The sequence below is a fragment of the Chiloscyllium punctatum genome, chromosome 4 (genome assembly GCF_047496795.1).
Source record: "Chiloscyllium punctatum isolate Juve2018m chromosome 4, sChiPun1.3, whole genome shotgun sequence".
NCBI lineage: Eukaryota > Metazoa > Chordata > Chondrichthyes > Orectolobiformes > Hemiscylliidae > Chiloscyllium > Chiloscyllium punctatum.
Window position 1 is genome coordinate 33,624,222 of NC_092742.1, and position 26,249 is coordinate 33,650,470.

General features: G+C 39.7%; 1 protein-coding gene across 3 annotated transcripts in view; it reads left to right on the forward strand.

Annotated features, from left to right (window-relative positions):
• The window catches only part of LOC140476173 (voltage-gated delayed rectifier potassium channel KCNH5), a 312,744-nt gene that overhangs the window by 23,438 nt on the left and 263,057 nt on the right, over positions 1-26,249 (forward strand). For all 3 annotated transcript variants that reach the window (XM_072568342.1, XM_072568343.1, XM_072568345.1), the window contains exon 2: positions 19,035-19,158. In XM_072568342.1, coding sequence (XP_072424443.1) covers positions 19,035-19,158 — 124 coding nt within the window. The remainder of the gene's footprint in view (positions 1-19,034; positions 19,159-26,249) is intronic.

Sequence of the window (26,249 nt, forward strand, 5' to 3'; positions counted from 1 at the left end):
GCGTGTACACACACTGCATCTGTTACAATCTGACATGTTTTCAGATTCACTTGCCTTGGTTAAAATTTAAATAAAACTAGTCAGATAATTGTTAGCCATCATTAATTGGTGCAATCCCCATGGCTACAGTGCTACCAATCAGAGACTACTTGCCAACCAATCAATACCTGCTTCTCATACAGTATGAATGTTATTTTCCAAACAGTATTTCTGAGGAACTCTCCTTCTGAATGCAGGCTGTAAAACTTTAACATAATGTATTTCTTTTCAGCTGTACTTTCAACTATGAAATGAGTCTGTTATCTTCATTGTATGTGGCCAGTTTCAGATCATGGGATAAGTTAGAATTAGATTAGATTACATTACAGTGTGGAAACAGGCCCTTCGGCCCAAAAGGTCTACACCAACCCACCGAAACGCAACCCACCCATACCCCTACATTTACCCCTTACCTAACACTACGGGCAATTTAGCATGGCCAATTCACCTGACCTGCACATCTTTGGACTGTGGGAGGAAACCGGAGCACCCGGAGGAAACCCACACAGACACGGGGAGAAAGTGCAAACTCCACACAGTCAGTCGCCTGAGGCGGGAATTGAACCCGGGTCTCTGGCACTGTGAGGCAGCAGTGCTAACCACTGTGCCACTGTGCCGCCCACAATTAATGTACAGAAATGAAATACTGAGGTTGGAAATCTGAAGTAAATAAAAAAACCTGGAAAACGCTCGAAGTCTGGCAGCACGTGTGGAGCGAGAAACAAAGTTAACATTTTATGTCTGTGAACTTGTGTGAGAAGTGATTAAATATATGATGGAAGATGAGAAACCTGAAACTTTGACTTTGTTTCTCTTTCCTCAGCATGTAGTCCTGCTTAGTGTTTCAAGGATTTTCTGATGCAATTAATATCTAAGAAATTCAACTGAATTATTAAATAGAAACAGGAATTAAATGTACACATTTCAAAATGATGCAGAAGATTAAGGTTAATTAAAGAGAAGGATATGTGAGTGTTCAGAACCTTTCTGGAATACGCTGTTTTGTTTTGAGCAATGAGCCTCAGGAATGATTTGGAAATATCTGGTGATACTATGGCTTTAAGTGGTGTAATTTGTCCTGGTTTTTGTTGAAGAGTGTTTTTGAGCCATAGGTATAGAGCTGTCTGGTCAAAACCGATAAAATAAACTGCTTGTGAGGTCTTAGGGATTTTTTTCTAGATTGGAATTATAGAAGCAACATCAATGTGTGGAGTCATGCTCCTACAGAATCAGAATTTTAGCTGAGCTTTCAGCGGTTGTTGGAGTTTTGAAGTTGACTGTGGGGGCTCTCTCTTTTTCTCTCTCGCTTTACCCGAAGTTTCTTTCTATTATAGCTAAAAGCTTGGGTTCTCTCTGTGCTGCCAGAATTGCATGTGAGAAAATCCATTTTACTGACTTCGCCTTTGCCAAGGGTGTGTTTATGGGATGTCACTATATTGGAACAGTTGCTGTTTGGTATTTATGTAACTTATTATTGTTAAGTTTTCAAATCGGGTTATGTTATTCAAATTTTTCTTTCTTTTGTTTGTATTTTAATTGTGATCAAGAATAAAGTGTGTTTTGCTGAAAGCCTATTAATATAAGATATAGGAGCAGAAGAAGGCCATTCAGCCCATTGAGTCTGCTTTGCCATTTAATGAGATCATGGCTGATCTGATAATCCTCAATCCTACTTTCCTGCCTTTTCCTCATAACCCTTGATTTCCTTACTGATAAAAAAAGTCTCTTTAACCTTGAACATGCTTAAAATCCAGCCTCATTAGCCCTAAAGATCAAGAATTCCACAGATTTATAACCTTCTGAGAGAAGACATTCCTACTCCTTATCTCTGTCTTAAACATACCATCCCATATTCTGAGATTATGCCCTCTGCTCCTAGACTCTCCCACAAGAGGGGTCGGCTTTTCTGCATCTACCCTGTCAAGTTTGCTAAGAATCTTGATGTTTCAATAAAATAATCTATCATTTTTCTATATGCCAACAAATTCAGGTTCAAACTGCTAAATGTTATCGCATAAGAAAATCCATGCAAAACTGGGATAAACCTAGTGAACCTTCTTTGAACCGCCTCCAAAGCCAGAATAACTTTCCCAAGATTAGGGTTCCAGAACTGTTCACAGTATTCTAGCTGTGATCTAATTTGTGCCTTGTATAATTTTAGCAAAATTATCTATTTTTATATTTGATTCCCTTTGAAATAAAGGCCAACATTGCATACATCTTCCCTCTTGCCTTCTGAACATGCATGTGAGCTTTTTGAGATTTATGCACACAGATTCCCAAACCCTACTAGACTTCAACTTTCTGCAGTCTTTCTCTATTTAACTGATATTCAACTCCTCTATTATTCCTGCCAAAATGTGTAACCTTATATTTTCCCACATTATATCCCATTTGCCACATTTATGTCCTCTTCTGTAGACTGTCTATGTCCCTCTGCAGATTTCTTTTGTATCACCATCACCACTTGCCTTTTCTCACCTATTTTAGTGCCATCCACAAACTTGGGGACCCTCCAACTCAGCACTGCCCTCTTGACCTGTCCTACCTGTCCATCTTCCTTCCCACCTATCGTTTCACCCTCCCCACCGACCTATCACAATTAAACCCCACCTGCATCCATCTATCGCCTTCCCAGCTACCTCCCCCTGAGCTTTACCCCAACCCCTTTCATTATCTCTCAGCCCCCTTCCCCCACCCCCCAACATTCCTGAAATGTTAACTCTCCTGCTCCTTAGATGCTGCCTGACCTGCTGTGCTTTTCCAGTGCCCTACTTTTCGACTCCTCTTTTTGAGTAAGGGTATTACATGGGCAGTTTTCCAATCTTCTGCCATGTTTCCAGAATGTAAGCATTCTTGGCAGATAACTACCAGAGCACCCACTACCTCTGTGACTACTTTTTTATTATCCTAAAATGCATCCCATTTGGTCAAAGACTTATCTGCTTTGCGTCCAATTAGTTTATTCTATTTTTTTTCTCTAGTGATAGCTATTGTATTTATTTCCTCTCCCCATTTTGCCCCAGAAGACCATTGATTCTCACTGGCAACGTATAGTACCACTGCCACAAAGCAACCCTGCTGTATGCATGTAGCTGATACTCCCTGCCACATGCAATCTTATTCACTCACTGTAGTCACTGTTTTTAATATTTAGAATCCTTGTAGTGTGGAAACAGGCCATTTGGTCCAACAAGTCCACACCGACCCTCCGAAGAGTACCCCACCCAGACCCATTACCCTACATTTTCCCCTGACTAATGCACCACGCCTATACATCCCTGAACACTATGGGCAATTTAGCTTGGCCAATTCACCTAACCTGCACATTTTTGGACTGTGGGAGGAAACCAGAGCACCCGGAGGAAACCCACGCAGACACAGGGAGAATGTGCAAACTCCACACAGACAGTTGCCTGAGGCTGAAATAAAAGCCGGGTTCCTGGTGCTGTGAGGCAGCAATGCTAACCACTGAACCACCGTTTTTGAATCACAATGCCACACAGTTTACCTGTCCTTAACCAAATCCTGTCTGAACATCATGTCTAAGTCACTGCCACTTTGTCCCCACCACTCACTGTGAATCTATATCTTGTCATTTTCTAGCAGAGGAACATACAGTGAAGCAATTGGATATTTTCAAACATGAGATTTTAATTATAGCCCACAAAAAATGAACACAAATGAAATAAATAGAGGTTGCAATTTGTACACACAATGCAAAACAAATTGTGACTTATGTCTATGTTACAGCCCATGGTCTGCTGCACACAAGTCATGTTTCCTGGAACAAGGTGTCAGTCAGGTTCTGTCTAGTTTGTAGCATCCAGTGTACCTGAGCTATGTGATACACAGAGAGCTCTCTCTTCCCAGTGTTTGCATTCTCCTCCTCAGAAGACTACTGTTGCTCTCCCAGTTCTGTAACGTTTCTCACATTGTCTTGTCTGCTCCAATTATTGCAGAGCACAGCATCCAGGATGATGCAGCACACTCTGCCTGGATGACACTGGAGAGACCCCTAAATGTCCAAGCAGCAAGATTGTGTCTTCAGCTGCCCTGCAGTCTGCTCCACCACGGTCCTGGTCACAGCATGTGCACCAACATGGTGAAGGTGCTGCACCAGCTGAGTGACCAACACATTACAGCAAAACAAGGAGTGTCTGCTGGGCTCTGACTCCCTTCCTATCCTAGACCCACGAATTCAGTACAGTCCATTATCATACTTACATTGTCATATTTACATCACATACAATGTAGCGATGTTCCCCTCATCCCATAGAACTCTTGGAAGTTTCAGAAGTGATGGAATACTTGACCAATATTCATCTATTAACTCACTGACTCTAGCCTCTATTTCACTGAGATGCTAGTGTTAGATTTGCATCTCTACATATGCCTCTGCTTTTATCACAAACCTTGACTCCCTAACTACTTTTGGCGGAGATATTTCACTTTTCCCCTACACGTCTCTCTTTCCCCCATCCCATGTGTCTTTCCAACGATGAACACATGGACTTCTAGGACTGTATTTGTCACAGGTCTCTGACCCATTTCAAACAGACCCTAGACATGACAGACCTGATATAGTTCCCCAGTGGATGATACACAGCTCAGCTGACTGCTAGTAGAGGCCCTGCTGACTGATGACTAGACCACAGATTGTAGTCAGTCATATCTCCTGCCTGTGCCCAGAATAGGAGGATGGCTGATTGACTGTGGGCAAGCTCTTGGCCTGTGTGCAGACTGTGCCTGCGGCTGGCAGGAATTGCTACTGAAACTGAGCAACTCTAGCAGCATCTGTGGGGAGAAAGCACAGTTAACGTAGTTAACAGGGTTGACTCAGTCACCAGACCTAATATGTGAACACTGCTTTCTCTGCAAGGATAGCTGTGATATCTGCTGTGCTTCACCTGTAATTTGTTTTTGTTTCAGATCTGCAGCATCTGCAATTCTTCATTTTAATGTTTGAAGTTCAGTATGACTCTTTTTCAGAACTGTTTTATTGTCACTATCTGAATGGTACTATTGGATTTTGGTTATTCATATACTAAGAATTTTTAAGAAACATTCTTGTTAAATACTTAATCTTCTCCACAATAAATATTTGTACAGTGAACAACTTAATCTTCACATCAAATTAGACCTATTCTATTTTGTAGTTCAGTATTTTTGTAAACAAGCATAACTAAAATTGTCTCTAATTTTGATAGATTTTTCTCTAAAGTTTCATGTATACAAGATGGTTTTACACTTACACTGGTCCATAAAATTATGCATCGTAAACATTCATGAGGTTGGCACCACCTCGGACAAAGCAACCCATTTTTTGGCAATAGATCCACAAACATACATGTCTTTCACCACCAGCACACAGCAGCACAGTGGCAGTACTGTGCATCATGCACAATGTGGAGGTGCCCGTGTTGGACCAGGGTGGACAAGGTCAGAAGTCACATGGCCCCTGGTTATAGTCCAACAGGTTTCTTTGAAATCACAAGCTTTTGGAGAACTGCTCCTTTATTAGATGATGTATGGCTTCTGAAATTTACACCTGCACAAGATACATAGTGGAAATTCACCATGGCTTTTCAGGCAGCATCTTCCAAACCCAGGACCACTATCATTTAGATGGACAAGGTGAGCAGATACATGGAAATACCACTGCCTACAAGTTCCCTTCCAAAGCACAAACTATTCTGACTTGGAAAGATATTGCCATTCCTTTAGGGTTGCTGGGAAAAGATCCTAGAACTCGCTCCTAAACAGCAGTGTGAAGCTCCCTACACCAAATGGTCTGCAGAGGTTCAAGAAGGCAGCTCATCAAAGCATCCTTTTGGGCATCTAAGGATGGGGATTAAGTACTGGCTAAGCCTGCAAAGCCCACATTAATTGAATGAGTGAAAAAAAAACTGATACCACAGTGAAATGGAGTAATACTCCTCTCTCCTTCTCTGCATCAACACTACAGTTCTGGTATAAATACAACCTAATGCTATTTTCACAATGTAAATTACTCTTTAATCAGTGAGTTATGCTGTGAATTATTTAGTTGCTTTGCTGGTGTTGTTTCCAGACAGTTGCATACAAAGAAGATTGTCTATAGACAGTAGTTACTGCACTTAAAATGATGGAAGAAAGGTAAATAAGTCTCCAAAATTCAATCACAGCATGGAATTTCATAGGATAGAATCCCTACATTGTGGAAGCAAGCCAGTCAGCCCATCAAGTTCACATCGACCCTCCAAAGAGCATCCCACCCAGACTCACACCCCCTACTCTATCCCTGTAACTCTGCATTTCCCATAACTAACCCACCTAGCTGCATATTTCTGGACACTGTGGACAATTTAACAGAGTCAATCCACCTAACCTGCATATCTTTGGACTGTGGAAGGAAACTGGAGCACTCAGAGGAAACCCAAGCAGACATGGGGAGAATGTACAAACTCCACACAGACAGTTGCTCGAGGGTGAAATTGAACCTGGGAGCCTGGTGCTTTGAGGCAGCGGTGCTTTGAGGCAGCAGTGCTAACCTCTGAGCCACTGTGTAGAGAAAATGCAAAACATTAAATGACACAGTGACATGATGGCTCAGTGGTTAGCACTGCTGCCTCACAGCACCACTGACCAGATTCCAACCTGGTATGTAGGGAAAGTCTTATCAGAAAAGTTAGAGGGATTTGAGGCTGTTTTTGTTCGAGAGAAGAAGGTTGAGAGGTGACTTAATTGAGACATACAAGATAATCAGAGGGTTAGGTCGGGTGGACAGTGAAAGCCCTTTTCCAAGGATGGTGTTAGTTAGCACAAGGGGACATAGCTTTAATTTGAGGCGTGATAGATATAGACAGATATCAGAGGTAGTTTCTTTACTCAGAGTAGTAGGGATGTGGAATGCACTGCCTACAACAGTTGTAGACTCACCAACTTTATGGGCATTTAAGTGGTCATTGGATAGGCATATGGACGAGAATAGAATAGTGGAGGTTAGATGGGCTTCTGATTGGTTTCATAGGTCGGTACAACATCGAGTGCCAAAAGACCTGTACTGCGCTGTAATGTTCTATGTTCTTGGGTGACTGTCTGTGTGAAGTTAACACATTCTCCCTGTGCCTGCTTGGGTTTCCTCTGGGTGCTCTGGTTTCCTTCCACATTTCAAAGATTGCAGGTTAGGTAGATTGGCCAGGCTAAATTGCTCCGTGGTCTTCAGGGATGTGCAGATTGGGTGGATTAGCCATGTGGCATTATGGGGATAGGATAAGGAACGGAGTCTGTGTGGGATACTCTTTGGTGCAGACTTGATGGGCTGAATGGTCTCTTCCCACACTGTAGGGATTCTATGATTCAATAATTTTCAATTTATTCCTTGTTCCCAAAAAGGTTATGAATAAAATGATACTGAAGTACAGTGCCCATATTGTGCTGGTTTTCCTGCAGTAGGAAAGTGAATATGTGAAGCAAGCATCGAACGTGACAGTTCTATTTCTGTTACATCCACAGTCTCAGGATTCTTAAGAATCTCATGTATCTTTGATTAGAGATCTAGCCTAGTTATGGCACCAGTTTGAATCATTGTCATGTATATTCTATTTTACATCACCATTAAATCAGTGATATGATTCAGGCAACATTTGATGTATAATTTGCACATTTTTGCATAGACGTGAAATTATTTCAGCAGGTAGTTCAATTCTGTCTGGTTCTGCACGGAATGACTTATGACTTAAATTTATTGCAAAATCACTAAACAAATGACCATCTAGTGAACAGTCTGGATATATGCTGAGATTAAGATTTGGAAAATTACTTCAGTGCAAAAAAAGAAAAAGGCATTTTTAACATTTGTCATTCAGTTATGAATTGCTGGGTGTTGATAGAAAGATGCATCTTCTCCAGACCTATTATGAATATTATATCTTACATACAGTCAAACAGAAGTCAGGTATATTGCCTTCCTGAAGAACGTTTATTAGTAAATCATTTTGGATTTTACAACAGTTACAAAGCCACTAACTTTTAGAAGCGTCTTTTATTTTGAGACTTTTTAACAGTAATTCAAATTCTCAAATTGCAAAGGTGGATTAATAATTCATATGTCTGGATTACTAACCAACTAACTGACCTAGGAGGTTTTGTGGTTCCAGCAGTGAGCTTCTTTCCCATAAGCCAGATAAGTCAGGAGAGCAGCAAGCCCACTACCTTCCACTCACTCCTGCGTTCACACCCGTAATGGGCCTCTGCTCAAATTCGCAGGATTAAAATAAATCATTAAATAACCCTGTATTCTCATTTTAAACAAATTTTTTTTTGATTATACAGCATTTTGCACGTCCGTTTTGAAATAGCTTTAAATTAGTTAATGAAAATGAGTATTAATGGATAATATCAGCTGAGATAGATGCGCTACTTTAGTTTGCCAGTGAAAGCACTTTTATAATGTATTTGCAGAAAATGAATTTAGGCTTACTTAGCAAAACTCTAAAATTAAGAGCTCACATGTTTCATTACCAAAGTAAGGGCAAGGGTACGTAAATATTGAGCCAAATGTAAAGTATAATGATTTCAATGTGAAATTGCCTGAAACACTGAATACGGCAAACGTTAGATGGAATTGGTGGAGCTGAGCCCATGATGATCATGCAGTTTTAAAAAAATTAAAAAAATACTTTGAGCTTTGTGTCAAAATGAGTACTTTAGGAGAAGTCACCACCTATTTTTAAACTATCAAGTACATGTCTGTCTTTACTCATTGTGTGGCAAACAAAGGAGAAGATTTACGGATGATTATGTGTTAAAGTTTAATGTTGTGCTATATTTTGTTTTACAATCCATGGCTTGCCATGATCTGTAGAGATGTAGTGCACAAAGAGAGGAGAATTATTGCAAAATTACTCTTATCTTGATGACCATCTTTGTGTGCTGTTGCATAAATCTTTGCCAAGCTCCTTAGCACAGTGGGTTCCCAGTTTGTGAGCATCTAACTTATGAATACTCATACTTCTGAATGAACGCCTACACATAGGTATAATTTTAGAGATCTGGTATGCAACTGTTTCTTGTACTTACAAACAACTATTTCACATTATTATGCATTGTCTTCCATATTGCTTCCAAATTGACTTATGAACGGATTTGAGGATGGAATCCATTTGCAATCCAGGAACTGCCTGTATATGAACATTGAGTGTCAGAATGTGCTGAAGTGCTGTCTGTTCTGTTGTTTCAAAAGAAGGGTCTGGTCATGTAGCACAACGATGTATCTGTGTCTAGTGGAGATGGTTTTGTGGAAAAATGCCTTTTGACCAACATCCATTGGGCAGTGTAACTTCCTTGGTATCACGTGAGAAAAGGAGATGGTGGATCCTTTCAGATCATTCCCTGAGTAGATTAGTATCAAGACAAAACCTGGCTGTTGCTGAAAATTTCCTCCCAGTTAGATCCTTCTTGCAAACTAGGGTCTTATTGCCTCTGTATGCTGTCCTTCAGATGGCTGCAGTGGGTAGACATCATTGCTCACCTCTTTCTTGAAAGTATCTTTGCGAGGTAGGTCTGAAAAACGATGCAGTGGCTTTTGCGTCATTTCATTCCAAGCAGTTTCGTAACACAGCTCTATGCACTGTTGTCTGGTACATACACAAAGATTTAAAGAACTGTTGCTGGATGAACATCAACTCAGTGAAAACATTCTTCAGTTTGCCTGCAACTTATTAGTCTTCCTGTACAGACAGCTGTCTAAGTGTTGCAGGTTCGTACATTTCAATGTTCAGTAATGCCTGCTGAGGGACACAATAAAGCCTTGGGCAGCTGCTGCAAAGACTCACTGGGAAAAGAGCATAGTCTAAGGCTGTCCTATTACAGTACATTTCAAGGCTGGAACCTACGTAAAATTGCTCAGGCAATATTCAACCACAAATACTTCACCTTAGAACATAGAACATAGAACAATACAGCACAGAACAGGCCCTTCAGCCCACGATGTTGTGCCGAACTGGTATCTATTCTGACTTACATGTTGGGAATTTGTACCATTGAGTCTCTTGGGAAAGAGAGAAGAATTTTAAGTGAAGTGGGAATAAGATGAGTTGGGCTCATAATGAATTGCAAATATATGGAAATTGCTGAGAACATAGAACAGTACAGCACAGTACAGTACAGACCTTTGGCCCTCGATGTTATGCTCACCTCTTATCCTGCTTCAAGATCAAACTAACCTACCTACCCTACATTTTCCTATCATCCACGTGCCTATCCAAGAGTCGCTTAAATGTCCCGAAATGTCTCTGACTCTACTCCCACCACTGGCAATGCATTCTATGCACCCACTGCTCTCTGTGTAAAGAACCTACCTCTGACACCTCCCCTAAACCTTCCATCAATCACCTTCAAATTATGCCCCCTTGTGATAGCCATTTTTTGCCCTGGGAAAAATGTCTCTGGCTATCCATTCTATCTATGCCTCTCACCATCTTGTACACTTGATCAGTAGTGATATTCTGAACTTACCATTTAGAGCTCAAGGAGAACATTACAAAACATTTCCTTGGTGTCTAGATTCTGATTTTTAGAAAATTCTTGTGATATTCTTCAAATTTTCTTGCCATTGTCCATGTCATGCCTGAGAGAGGAAACATTTGCACTGTTTGTAATTTCTTGATCTTGCACATCATTAATTGTTAAATTATGTTCTGTTTTAGTGATAGAATAGTTATTACAAGGGAAGGTCTAACATCTAAAGCATTTTGCAGATCTACATATCTTTGATGAAAGAATGGCGATGTTTGTGGGGAATGGTTTATTTAGTATGTAAAGGCTTAGGTACTTATTTGAAGAACTAATTGATTCCACTTTGTACTCTGGAAAAGTAATTTTTGTTCATTGAAAATTGCTTTGTGTCAGAAACTATAGTGCAGTGTTTACATTGCTGTTTTTGGTTTTGTTTTATTCAGATCTCCAGCATCCTCAGTTTTATTTTACTTTATCTATTTATATTTTTTTCTTCAAGTTACTCTTATTCTTTAGAGACATTTCAAGTGCTAATCAAATTTAAACCCAGTCTTTGCTTTCGGGACTCCAGCTGTTGTCCCACACAGTGTAAGAGCTTTACCTTCAATAGTATGGCACTTAGTCTTTGTGTCATGTACAACTTTGTCAAATCTATTCTAAACTTTGAAAAATCCACACCAAGTGCAATCCCTTAGTTTTGCTAATTTCAGGCCCTTGTATTACGATCACCTTTGCTCCCTTTTCGTCAGCAGCATGCCTGTTTATTTAACGTACTGACTTCACTATATAAGAAAACAATGAAATGAAACATTATTTAAAAAGTAAAGCAAAATATAAAAGAGTAGTGAATGCATCAAAACATTAAAGCCTTGTAGTTCTGTGAGTAGGACACATTGTGACATGACTGAATTGATGTGTTGCAAATTGCTCTCCATCATGTGGTAGCTATCCTGTAGTTGGTCAAGAATTAGTGGTTGAATATTTGAACTTTTATAAAGGTTTTATGTAATATCTTGCTCCTTCTGCATTTTAGGAGTGTTGTACACTCTAGAAAACTCTACACTAAAAAATTGCTACTTCTGCTTTCCTTAGGTAGATGTTGGAAAGATTTTGAATTTAGTTTCCTCATTTTCGAAATGTTATTGAGGCCAGTTATCACTGAAAATTTAATGCCAGATAGATTCCTGATTTAAGAAAAATATGAAGGCTATAATCTATCTCTAATAGGCTTTTACAAAGAAGACTTACGTCATTTCTTGCTTGTCACTGTGAAGCTACACAGTATGTGTACAGGAATGGAAATATACTTCACGTGATCACTGATGATCTTTTCAAAAAAAGTGAATGGTTTGCATGAATAAAGTACTTCTCAGTAATATCTCAAATACATTTTGCACAATTACTACTTATTTTATGTAGGAAAAACCTTACAGCTCTTTCAATGTCAGTGAGATAACAGAGATACAATATTTCATATTTTGTGAACATAGCAGAAATGTTAAACATTTCACGGCACAGTAGGATTTTCTGTTAGTGTTTCCTGGCTCTTTGCTAAGTGACTGCCTTCAGTCTGTCTTTCACAATGGAGCCGATATTGGCATCAAATTTTGAGTTTATTGATCAATCTAAGGTGAAGAAATAAAAAAGATCACTTTGTATTTCCACATTCTGACAGGATAGAGTTGCCTATCAAAATATAGTTACATCTAGAGGAGATGTTTAGGATCCCAGCTGATGTTATTACTGGAGCAAGTCGGATCTCAAACTTAAATCTGGCTTGATGAATTTTTTTCATCAGTTTAACGAAGTGGTCTGCAACCTAAAATGTTGTAGATTCAGGTTTAACATAAAACAGAGGTTTATTACCCAGAAAAATATCAAGATTAAAATACAATAAACTAAACTACTTGCAGGTAACACGAATGTGAAGGCTTTGAAATACCTGGTAAAATAGAATCTTATTAATTCCAGAAAACCTTCCTCTGCAGGACCCACACCACAGAAAATTCCCTTCTGTTTCTCATCTATAAGGCCTAATTTAAATGTGGTTTCAATGACCCATTTTTGAGAATCTGATATCCTCTTCCTCCAGCCTTCATACAATTGAGCTTAGAATTTCTCAGGTTCAAATAACTCTTTCAAAGTTTTAACTGAAAACATCTGGTCTGAAAATTTTAAACTAAACTCCTTAGGCTGAGGTAATCTCTTTCTTAATGCTCCAAAAACTAACCCCTTTCTCAGAAGAAACGGTTTTACACATCCAGCTTCAGCCAAGATTACTTCAAACCACCCCATACTTCATCTATAAAACTTTCCCCTCCCACCCCCCAAACTATCAGTGATATCCCTAAGCTCAAAAAATTTCCAGAAAGTTTAATTTGAAAACCTAATACACTACACTGTTTATTTTGATTACTGGTAAATGTAGACTAATAGATAGAATCCCTATAGTGTGGAAACAGGCCATTCAGCCCAACAAGTACACACCAACTCTCTGGAGAGCAGCCCACCCAGACTTACCCCCCACTACCCTATCTCCATAACTCTGCATTTCCTGCGGCTAATATACCTAACTACAAAACCCTGCACAGTACGGGCAATTTAGAATAGCCAGTCCAACTAATCTGCACATTTTTAGACTGTGGGTGGAAACTAGAGAAACCCATACAGACATGGGGAGAATGTGCAACCTCCACATATACAATTGCCCGAAGGTGGAATTGAATCTAGGTCCCTGCTGTGAGGCAGCAGTACTAACCACTAAGCCACTGTGCCATCCCAAATCACCATTGTCCTTCAGGAAGTTTCTCCCTAATACTGTGGTTTAAAATGAATCACCATGGCTGCAGAAATAATTATAAGTTGAACCTTACATCCCTTCAGACACACAGAAAACCTATATGCCACTAGTTCCAAATTTAAAAATCTAAAATGTATAAATCACATGCCTTACATCACAAACTGTACACTGCATAGCAGTTAGGTAAAATATCTCCAGGGAGGATGTTAGTAATACCTTTGGATGATCAATATTGCCTGACTGATGAACAGTTCGTGCATCATTTTGAGAATAGCCATCTTTTGCAGTCCACATGCACTTTTGCCAAAGTATGATACCTCTAACCCTCTTTACCAGCTGGGAGATCTGTGAGAACATTTTTGCGTTACATCAGCTTCTAATAGTTGTCTTCCAGCACTGCCAATTCTATTTGCAATCCCCACAGTATGCAAAAAAAACTTCAAGTTTGAGTTGAAACTTATGGCAACTGAGCTTAAACAGAAGATTCTTTGTCAGACTATGTAGCTTTGTACACTGGCTTTGAGAAAAGGCTAGCAATGATTACATCACCAATGTGACTCAGTACGTGGTACTCAGAATTAAATTTGACTTAATAGAAATTTCACAATTTGGAAATGATGCTAAGTGGGGGCTAACTGATATTCATAACATTGATAATTAGTGATCCCCAAATACCATTGAGACCAGGAGAAGCAATTTCTATACTAGAAATGAATGCTATTAACACGTCAGTGCGCATATACTGAAACTGGATTTCTGCCAAGTATGTTGCAGGGCAACATTTATGCTTATAAAGTAGAAGAAGATAAATGTTGAAACCAACACTGTCCATTTTCTATAGGAAATCATGCCAAACTGTACATTATTCAGTCATAACCAGTGCCACAAATTGATTGCTTGTTGTTTCAATAACTGAAGGAATGTTAATAAAACTGAAAGGACTGATCACAAAAGAAATGATGCTGTTGTTATTAAACTAACAGATTTGTTAGACAAACAATTCAATCCTTGCCAGTAACATAAGTATTGGCAGAGGGTATTGGAATAGTTGTATTCGGGTCAGTCCATGGATGCATAGGAAGAACCTTTGTGTGCTGTCATATTTGTGTTTCGACTGCAAAAGTAACTCAGAAGAGTCCACAGCCCAAATGAAGAGAAGTGGTAAGAATGAAGAGGGGAGAGATTCTTACATCTATTTGGCTCCTTCTTGGAACAGTGCAGAGAAGGTGGAGATGTTAGCAGTTGTTGAGAATGGATGATGGAAAGGTAAGAATGTAATATAACATTTGAACATTCCACCTGTGGCCTGGAAATCTCATGTTCTTCTATGCTACCCAATTTTAATGGAAGCAATCTCAGATAAGTTGCATTATTGCCTCATAATCCTCCCTGCTAAGGTTTCCTTGTTGTTTTCTGTTTAACTAGTGATTAATCCCCTGCAAATAAAGATGAAAATCTTTTGAGGACGAGGAAGGGGAAATCCCATACAATTTTCTCACATGTATTTTCTGTTTCTGAGATGGCTACCAGGCTAAGAACTTCTCGTTATTAAAGAAGTATATGAAATTGGGAAGTTGCCAAACGCTGTCTCTTGTGTGGACTTGTAGGCACCCCTTCTTTTAGTTGGTCTATCTCAGATCTCATAAAGGTCTGTATTTGTTAGTGAAACCTGTGGGTTAATCAATTTGAGAAGAAATTTAAAGTATTTAAATGATTTAACTGAACTTTCATAATTTTTTTTAATATGGTGAAGACTATAGAGCTTTATTTCATCCCTAATAACCTTTCACTTCATTGCTTATTCTTAAATCTATCCTTAAAAATATTCAAGGAGCTGCTTCCCTACAAGAACATTTCAAAGACTCACTACCCTTTGTGTGTAAAACGAATTTTCCTCATCTGTCTTAAATTTATATCCCCTTATTTTTAAACAGTGACTCCTCCTTCTACGTTCACCACATACAACGTGCGAAGGCCCTTCAGGGTTTTATATGCTTCAGTTGAGTCACCTGTGATTTTTTGAAACTCCAACACATGCAAGGCTGGCCTGTCCAGCATTTCACCATAAGACAATCCATCCATTTTAAACAATAGTCTCACAAGCCTGCTTCAAACACATTTCCATTCTTCCTTAAATAAGATCAGTGCTGTGCACAATACTCCATATGTGGTCTTACCGATTCCCTGAATAACTGAAGCATAACCTCCCTGTTTTTATTCCATTATAAATTCTCCAAGCTCTCTTTCTATAAGACTGATGCCTACTTAGTTAACTCTTTTCTTCATTTTTAATTATCTACAGAAATTCTTACAGTCCATTTTTATATTTCTGGCTAGTTTTCTCTGTTACTTTAAGATTTCCCTTCTTAGAGGATGTATGGGTAAAGGGTGGTGGGTGGGTTGGAATGAGTTGGTGATAGGGGGACATTGGAGTTGGGTGCTATGGATTGGTAGGTGTAAAGCATGGGGAATGGGTGAGTGGTTGTGAGGGGAGAGGGCTAGAGGATATATCTACCAAAACAACTGGGACTGTCAGTTGTCATTCTCAAGTCTCAGAGTGTGGAGATGCTGGTGTTGGACTGGAATGGACAAAGTTAAAAATCACACAATGCAAGGTTATAGTCCAACAGGTTTATTTGGAAGGATAAGCTTTTGTTCATTGCTCCTTCGTCAGGTAGCTTGTGGGGCAGGATGATAGGACACAGAATAGTCCCATAGAACACAGGAAAACCTTTTAAAAACCTTACTTTGACACTCGGCATTTGCTGTGGCAACCTTCAGTTTGAGTTCTTGGGTGGTGGGCCCACCTGCATCTGGAGACTTCACCTGAACAAAGATTTGGCAGTTTAGGAGACTTTTTATTTTAAGGTTGTCTTGGTTTGCAGGGAGAATTCCTGACTTCTGCTGTCTGACTTGGGGAGTGAAAACCCAGATAGTTATGCAGCTGAACAGTGGCTTGTAAGTTGGTGTCAAGATCAAAGTGAGGCCAATAAAGATCCCTATTATTTCTGAGCAAAGGCCGGTAGGCACACAATTAAATGCAGAAATACAGAAGTTGCTGTTGGAGTTATACTGCTCTGCTGTTAGCATTCTAAAAATGGCATTTTTCTGTATGTCACCATTAAAATTCATTGGGTGGCATAAAGCTGCTGTCTGTGTACATTGGCTATGAACTGAATTTGACCAATTAATTAACTAATTAAATTCTCATTAGACCTGGCCTGAAGTAACGCAAGGAGCTATTATGGAGCCACACAGAGTTAATTAGGTTGTGTTGCCTGTCAAAAATCCTTTCAATTAAGTGCTAATTGTTGATTATTGTCAACTAACCCTTTTTAAAATGTTAACTTTGTTTTACTTTTCTAACTTTTTTTCTCTCTCTCAATTTCTCACTTTCTTTCCCTCCTTTTATTTTTCTTTCTGTACCTGATTGCCTATTAGTTTCACCTATTCTAATTTATACTTCCTTCTTGGTCCTGGGTTAAAAATCACACAACACCAGGTTAGAGTCCAACAGGTTTAATTGGAAGCACACTAGCTTTCGGAGTGCCGCTCCTTCATCAGGTGGTTGTGGAAGGCAGAATTGTAAGGCACAGAATTTATATCAAAAGTTTACAGTGTGATGTAACTGAAACTATACATCGAAAAATACCTCGATTGTCTGTGGAGTCTTTCATCTGTTTGAATACCATGATAGTTTCATTTCTTTCATGTGTAAATCACAAAATTTTCTTTAAAAGTTGCATTCTTAGGTTAACTTAACAATTGTTGTTAGCTAGACAATATGTTGAAGGTGTTAGCCCCCCCCTGTGTTCTCTGTCTATGCCATGATGTTTAGATTGATTCTAATCTAAAAAGTGAGATAACAGAGTTTTACATGAATTCATGCAGTTTTTGAGCAAAGTACAATGTAATTCTGCAAGTACAAATTCACCCCACAAAATATATGTATATGTGTGCGTGTGAGTCTTTGTGTCTGTCTGTGTGTGTGTCTGTCTGTCTGGGTTGGAGGGGTTGCGAGTGTGAGAGAGAGTGTATATGTATGTGTAGTGAGTGTAGCGTGGTCTAAGTCTTTGAGAGGATGCATGTGTGAGTGTGGAAGTGTGTGTGTGTCTGTAAGGTTGTGTGCGAGTGTCTGCATGCATGTCTGTGTAAATGTGTGTCTGTGTGTATGTGCGTGTATAGTGCAATGGTGGTCACCTGTAATGTGACATGAACCCAAGGTCCCAGTTGAGGCCCTCCCTATGAGTATGGAACTTAGCTGTCAGCCTCTGCTTGGCCACTTTTCTCTGCTGCCTGTCCTGAAGTCCGCCTTGGAGTATGGACACCCGAAGGTCCGAGGTCGAATGTCCTGGACTGCTGAAGTGTTCCCCAACTGGGAGGGAACCCTCCTGTCTGTTGATTGATGTGCGGTACCCATTCATCCGTTGTCGTAGCCTTTGCTCGGTTTCCCCAATGTACCATGCCTCAGGGCATCCTTGCCTGCAACGTAGAAGATAGACAATGTTGGCTGATTCACATGAGTACCTACCACATACATGGTGGGAGATGTCCCCACGTATAATGATGATATTCATATTCACACTCTGACGTGTCCATATAACCGTGTCATGGTAGGCGCTGCAAGACGTGTCAGAGTTGCTTTCAACTTCCAGCAATTTGCAATGCAAAACATCAGCAAGGTTGAATGGGCCAGGGAAGGTCTAATTATATCTGATGTTGTTAGATTCACTCCTAAGGTTAGCTATTGTCCAAATTGCAATTATTTCCAAACATGCTATTTGTGATTAGTTTTGATACACTGCAGAAAAATTTGACCAATGTCTTTGCCAATATTTATCTTTTAAAACCAATGTCACTGAACGTATTACCTGATCATTATCATATTTTATTTTGTGGCGCCATTCAAATTGGCTGCTGTGTTTCTGACATTACCTCAGGGACTGCTGTAAATTATTTAATTGTCTGTAAAGGGTTTTGGGCGTCCTGAAATTGTTAACAATCCTAAATAAATGCTAGTCCTTTCTGGGTATTGTCAATGAGTTCTTGAATGAAAGAATAACATCGAAGATAATATCAAAGATTCTATGGAATCTCTTGATTTTTTAGGAACCAGTTTACACCATGTTGTTACCAAATTATCCTACTCTTAGGGAGGATCCTATCATTAGCTCTTAAACATTCTAGAGCATATTCCTGCTAATCAGGACTCGTTCACATGCTGTTTGTGTGGCAGAAATCTTTGTGGGCTGTGTTTTGCATACCAGGAGCAAAATCCTCTTGCTGCAATATAATGTCACACTAACTATTCCTTTCTGTACATGGTTTATTGTTCATGAAAGGAAGTCATATCGCAAGAATTAGTTTTAACTCTTATTACTCTCAATTTAGCAAAAGACTTGTCTCATTTGACTCTACATTACATACTGTTAAATGTACATTCTTTGAATGCAGTGAATTTAATTATGTAGAGTGTGGATTTGTATTAAGTAGAAAGTGTGTTGGTCAGATTATAAATTAACCTGATGATATTGTGGATTTTGTTTTGCACCTATGAATAGTAATTATACTATGTGGAGATCAATATCCGCAATACAGGTTCTTCCAAATCTAGTCCAACAAATGCATTATTGAATGGCATGCTATGACCAAACTGTACTGTTTTAACTTGTAATTGTTTGTTTACATTTTATAGAGACAAGCTTCTTACTTGGAAATGCTCAGATTGTAGACTGGCCCATAGTGTATAGTAATGATGGATTTTGCAAGTTATCTGGATACCATCGTGCTGAAGTAATGCAGAAAAGCAGTACCTGCAGGTAAATCGAATGTTTTATTCTTTATTTGTAACATGGTTACACAGGCATACTCAATGATGTGCTGCTTACTTGTTTGACTTGGATTGTAGTTTTCTTTAATGCAAGAAAGCTGATGAGGTCATCCATAAGATATTTTACAGTTGGTGGAATTGAAAGCAATCCTTCAGGATCACCAGCAAATGATACATGGTACCAGTGGAAGCAAAACCATGGCTTGGATGTATTCTCAATTCAGTGATACAGGTCTATTTGCCTTGCTATTGCTCGTATGCTATTATTATAGCACTGCCGCAGAGGTGCTTTACTATAGCAGTTTAAGAAAGGAAACCACCTTTGGTATTTTTCATTTGACAAATCAGTGATGAACCATGAATGGGTAACAACGTTCTGGAATTGTTGCTGGACTTAGGAACAGTTCGGCACTGGAGGGTTTTATCTTCTGTATCTTGCTAAGTGATTGAAATTTATCACAACATGTTATTGTTGAGTGCCATTTCTTTAGTCTTGAACACATCAATGCACTTGAACATTATCATATAATGTTCATAAAACTCTGTGAGACCTTAATTAAATGCTTGCCTAAAATTCTGAGTAAAATTCTGCAGCCTTTTTACTGCTCCAAATGACGTCCTATAAGCGCAAGGCTACAAAAACCTTAATATGAATTTGTTTTATGTTCTCAAAATTAGTTTACAGGCTGACTATTATTAGGCATCAGCTAAGTGGCATTTTTGCCTTGTTTTGTGGAGGGTTTCTCTGTGCAAGGCTGAGCAAATTTTCTTGAGGTGTCTTTACAAACTTTCTCCATTGTCTATACATTGTGCTCTTATAGTATCCTGCTTGTCTGTTCTCCCATTTGTCGTAGGTGGGAATTCTCATCACTGCCAGGCTATCTTGGGATCCATCTTGGAAGCTTAACTGTGCATTCGGTCAAACATTGGCAATCATGAGTAATCCTACACTATGCATGTGGTATTCCTGGGCATGACAGGGCAACTTTGTTTAGTATGGCCAATTCACCTAAACTGTGCATCTTTCAACTGTGGGAGGAAACTGGAGCACCCAGAGGAAACCTGTGTAGACTCAGGGAAAAAGTGCAAACTCCATACAGGTGGTCACCCAAGACTTCAGTCAAACCCAGGTCCCTGGTGCTTCACATCATCTCGGACAAAGCAGCCCACTTGATTGGCATTACATCCGCAATCATCCATTCTCTTCACCACTGATGCTCAGAAGCAGCAGTGTGTACCATCTACAAGATGCACTGCAGACATTCACCAAAGATCTTTGACAGCGCCTTGCAAACCTACGAGTATTTCCATCTTGAAGGACAAGGGCAGCAGATAAATAGGAACACCACCATCTGCAAGTTCTCCTCCAAGCCACCAACGATCCTGACTTGGAAGTATATCATGGTTCCTTCACTTTAGCTGTGTCAAAATCATGGAAGTGCCTCCCTCAGGGCATTGTGGGTCAAGCTACAGTACATGGACAGCAGTGGCTCTAGAAAGCAGCTCACTATTACCTTCTCAAGTGCAACTAGAGATGGACAATATATATTGGCCCTGCCAGTAATGCCATCTCCCATGAATGAATAAAAAAAAACCTGAGACTATTGCCAAAACTAGGAGAACCATCTCACAGTCAGGCAACAGCTTGACATAGTCATACTCACAGAATCATACCTTGCAGATAATGTCCCAGATGCTGTCTTCACCATCTCTGGATGTGACCAATCCCACCCGCAAGATAGACTCAGCAGAGGTGGCAGCAGATATATGGGAACACCACCCCCTGCAAGTTCCCTCAAAGCCATTCACCATCCTGACTTGGAAATATATTGCCATTCTTTCACTGTCGCTGGCTCAAAATCTGGGAATTACCTCACTGAGGGCATTGTGGGTCAATTTACACCATGCAGACTGGAGTGATTCAAGAAGGCAGCTCACCACCACCTTCTCCAGGGCAATTAGGGACAGACAATAAATGCTGGCCCAGCCAGTGACACCCATGTCCCATGATTGAATAAAGAAAAACTCCTTCATTCCCTGCCTACCAAGAATCTATTTACCTCTGTCGCCAAGCAAGACTTATTGTAAACATTATTGGAAGGATAAAAGGAACTTGGTTTGTACCTTGAGAGATAATGCACTCTAAATTGGAAGAAATTGATTTTGTTTAATCTGTGCTAAATTTCTTTTAACAATCAATTTAGTTTGCTGACGATATTCATTGATTTACCTTGATAAGCTTGTAAATATAAAATGACCAAAATGAGACAAATAATTTGAATCAACATGGTACTTCTGTAATGCTTTCACAGAGACTAAAATAAACTGAAATGAAAAGAAGAAAAGCAATAATCCATTGCATGCTCACTATACATGATTCTGGAATTAATTTAGAGACAATTATAAAATACACTGCTTTTGCTGAAAGAAATTTAGGGTAGAACTCAAAGAAGCACCTTGGTTCACTGCTCTCACTGAAGCATAATGAGGCAAATTTATTTTGCTGGTATGGCTGAGTGACTCTGTGATTAAGCAACAGGGTCACTCCTTTCTGATTGCAGAGTGTGATAATGGAACAGAGGTCTACAGGGAATGTGGTGAATTGTTATTCTGTAACTGTAAGTCCAAGTTAGGAACATAGCATTGTAAATTCAGTACCAATATTATAACACAGATTGCTGCAAAATGTGGGACTTGAGTTTGTTCATGCTTTGGTAGACATTAGATTTAATTATGTGAAAACTCTTGTCCATATTGTCAACAGCATGTAGACTCTATGCACTGGAGGGCATAGGTAGTGTCCCTTCATCTCTTTGCAGGACAAAGTGGGTGACCCCCTGACTGATGTCTCAGTAGCACCCTGGCTGACCGACCTGAAGTGTCTGGACTGGTTGCAACTGACCTGCAGAATTTACTGTGGTCATCATCCTGTAATTAGGTGAGTCCCTTGAATGACTTTCGTCTCCCTTCACCCTGCCAAAGATCCTTCCCCTTGAGGTATTGTCCTGGTTTGTGCTGCAGCTCAGACGTTGGTGGCACGCTGTGCCATCCACTCCCTGTCTGGCTGAAACATTTACTCCAGTGTTATCTACTGTCACAAGCTGCTCGCTTCTCTCTTGTGTTGAAAAGCAAGATAAGCCACAGAGGCTTTCTTTTGCGCTAAGAAAGAAAGATGACCCACTCAGCCTGTACCTCAAGTGAGTGCGTGCTAACAAACAAAGAACCGTAAGATGTGGGGACTTATGTCAGCACAAAAGCATGGTACAGATGCGTGGCTGTCCCTGCATGCAAAGTGACTTGGCAGACGCAAGTAAGTTGTAGGTATCCAACATCTCCAAAGTCAAGTGTTGAAAGGCTAAAGTGGTGTCTGAGTTGGTCCAAGAGTAGGCATAATGATGTGGTGAGGCTGGTGCTTTGTCAATGCCAACTTGCCAACTTTTAGAAGATGGTAATCGAGGGCCTGCAGAGATATTGTACTATAAAAGCAGTTGCTTGATAGTTGGGGCAGGCATTCAGCAAGCTTTGGCCACCAGAGAGCCACTTTAATTTATATGGCAGGAATTTGTACCATCCAGTTGCTCAGTGGAACAGTGAAGTGGGATGTAAATAGGTTGAGTTAAGGCTTTTAAATAAGATGAATGAAATAAGACTGTCTACATTCAAGGGCAGTTTCAGCAGGGGCAATTTAAGGTTTGAAGGGGAAATAAGGTAAATTTTTCTTGAGGTCAAGAATCTGTTTTTTTTTACATTCTCACCTTCTTTATCATGATGTCGACCTTTGCTCTTGCCACATCAGTAAGGAGAAGCATCTGCCCTCTGTGTCTATCTCCACTTCAGATATTCAGTTATCTTTGTAAAAGCTTAACCTCAGCAATCCAAATATCATAATTCTTACAGGAAAGGACATTTGGAGAATGATTCATCTGATACCTTGGCTCCAACACGGGAGCTAGCTGCCAAAGATGGAAAGTCACCTCGGTCAACCTCAGTTCTATTGTCGAAAAAGAACACCAAACTGCCTCTCAAAATAGTGTCCTTGGTTTGTAACTACAAGAAAGTCTAGAGTAGAAAAAAGGCCGATTTCGATACCCAGGGAAAGCATTGGCTCAACAGAAACCTCAATTAATTCTTTTTAGTTTTGGAATTTGATGTATAAAAGGAGATAGTTCATTGTGTTATGCTCCATTATTCATGGGGATTACAGTCACCAGGAAAGGATTCACTTCAAAAGATTAATCAATTTGGGATAATTTATGCAATTGGGTGATCATATTAGTGTGTTGAAAGTCTAACACATTATAATACTCTAGGATGGACACTGGATTAAGGATTAGTCCTTATTTGAAGGTAAGAAGTGAAAAAAGAGTTCAGTAGATTGTGGCTAACCTTTTTAACCAACCTCAATGTCATAGATTGAGAATGTTCTTTGCAATGGAAAATTCAATGACTGTTATTTGGAATTGTGTTATGGTTGAATCAAATGACCATAAAAGCATTAGGAAAATTGATAACTTACTTGTAAAAGGTAATGTGAACTGTGGACAATTATCTCACACTATGAAGTGTAGAGTCAGGTGACTTCTTTTGTGGTTTCTGTACAGACATGAATTAAATCATGTCTGATGAGAGAAAAATACTGTGGATGCTAAATATCTGCAGATAAGAGGAAAATGAAAATGCTGGAGAAACTCAGCAGATTTTGCAGCATCTGTGGATGGAGAAACAGATTCTTTCACAGAACTAAACAGGGCTGGAAAATTATTATTTATGTTCCTGATGAAGGGGGAGGTGGGGTGAATGAAGATAGTGAGGGTGCCCTGAGCAAAACACAAAGGGATTGCTAATAAGAACATAAGAACTAGGAGCAGGTGTAAACAATTCAGCCCCTTGAACCTGTTCCACCATTTGAGGTGATCATGGCTGATCAACTTTTCTGTCACTTTCCATAACCCTTCAACCAGTTACCAATTAAAAATCAGCCAATCTCTCCTTGTATTTATACAATATTCCAGCATCCACCATGTTCTGGGGAAGTGAATTCCACAGATTCATGACCCTTTGGGAGAAATAATTTCTTTTCATCTCTGTTTTAAGCCTGCTACCCCTTATCCTAAATCTGATCTTCATGCAAAAAAGTTATTAAGGATTGCTTTAGATAATCATAAATATGTTGGCTTTGCTAAAAGAAAATTGATACAAACAAGGCATTTATGAGGAGAGGGGTGCAGGTGCTTGGAGAGAAATGGTGTCATCTGATTGTAGAGCAGTGTTCATGATGTCAAGTGGTTCAACTCAATGTTGAGTTCTGATAGCTGTAAAGTGTTCATTGGAAAATTAAGTGTTATTTCTGCCAGCTTCCTTTGGCCTTCACTGACAAGCAAGCCTGAGATGGAACTATTAGTGTGGGAGCAAGAAGGTATACTGAATTGACAAGCATCTAGAAGTTTGGGGTCATTCTTATTGCCGTCATTGTTTTTACCTTGTTGATTTTAACCCTACTGTGAATCCTCTTGCAAGGATGCCTGCCTTGAAGAAGTTTTCCTCCTCTCTCTACAAGAATCTCGGAGTCCCTCTCCCACTGCAACTCTATGCTACTCTCTCCCCACCCCCACCCTCCTCTAGCTTATCTCTCCACGCTTCAGGCTCACTGCCTTTATTCCTGATGAAGGGCTTTTGCCCGAAACGTCGATTTTGCTGCTCGTTGGATGCTGCCTGAACTGCTGTGCTCTTCCAGCACCACTGATCCAGTATTTGGTTTTCAGCATCTGCAGTCATTGTTTTTACCTTTTACAACAAGGTCAATCGGTGTTTGATCTTGCCATTGTGAGCAGTAAATACAATAGATTAGATTGAAAGAAGTATATGTAGATCATTCCTTCACCTATAAGATGTTTTGTGGCCCAGGATAGTGAGGAGGGAGAGGTGAAAAGGCAAGTGTCTGACTCTGACTCTGACCATTAAAATGTTCATATTTGTGTGGCAGACCTTTCATTGAAGAGTATTAAGGAGCTATAAGGTGACTTGGGGAATTTTATGGGTCCTGTTGTCGGTTATTTACAGAATCTCAGAAAAAACCTTAATTTCTGTTTGAAATCTAACAAGTGCCAAGAAAAGCCATCTTAGCGCAGGAAGATGTGAATGACCAACATTCAGTCCCTGTCATGTGACATTGGCTTATGACATCAGACCTTGTGTGGACAATGGAAATCCTGATTCTGTGGTAACATGATTGAAATTGACTTGAGATAGAAGGTACTTCGAGAACAGCCCAGTCTGGTCCGTCTGGGAGAAGATGAGATCTGAAGACAATAAGGAAGCCATCTATCCCTGGGAAATGGGTGGAGCCTGTCTCAGAATTTATCCTTGGGAGAAGATTGCATCATTTAAGCTGCAAAATTATAAATCTTCACTCCAGGGGCTCAACCAACTTTGGCTGGGCAACCAGAAATTTCTTTTTGTTTGGGGTGAATCATCGTGAATGTGTCACCACCAACATTAAGAGCGAATCCTTCAGGTCTGCAATGTTTAACTTACCATCTTGTGAACTCGTGAGAATTATTTTCTTTTTCTTTTGTTCTTTGAGAGTAAACTTTAGACATCATCATTTCTTGTGGTGTGTATTTGGCGTGGAAAAGCAATGGGCGTTTGTAGTGCTTGCATGTTGTGTGCTGTGAAACATAAGCATTTATCCTTTCATTTGGTTTAAGTGTAAAAGAAAGCCTGTCTTTCTGAAAAATCATAGCATGTAAGGGCTTAAAATACTTCTTCTCTAAAATATTGTTAGGCTCAGCTGAGAAGTGAGAAAAGAAGGAAATTTTCTCATCCATGTGTAAAATCCATAACAATTTTAATGTCAGTATGGTTCAGAGGTTGATGCAAATTGAAAGCCCATTGTAAAGAAGTAGAGAGACAAGAACTAATACTCCAGAAGCCTGGCTAAATCCTAGGTTGGGTTTTGAGAACTTAGACTCAGATTTATATATCTGGAAATAAAAGATATTGGCATCAGTAAAGGTAGACATAAAACTGTTGGATTGTTATAAGAACCAAATTGGTTCCCTAATTGGTTCAGGAGGTTAA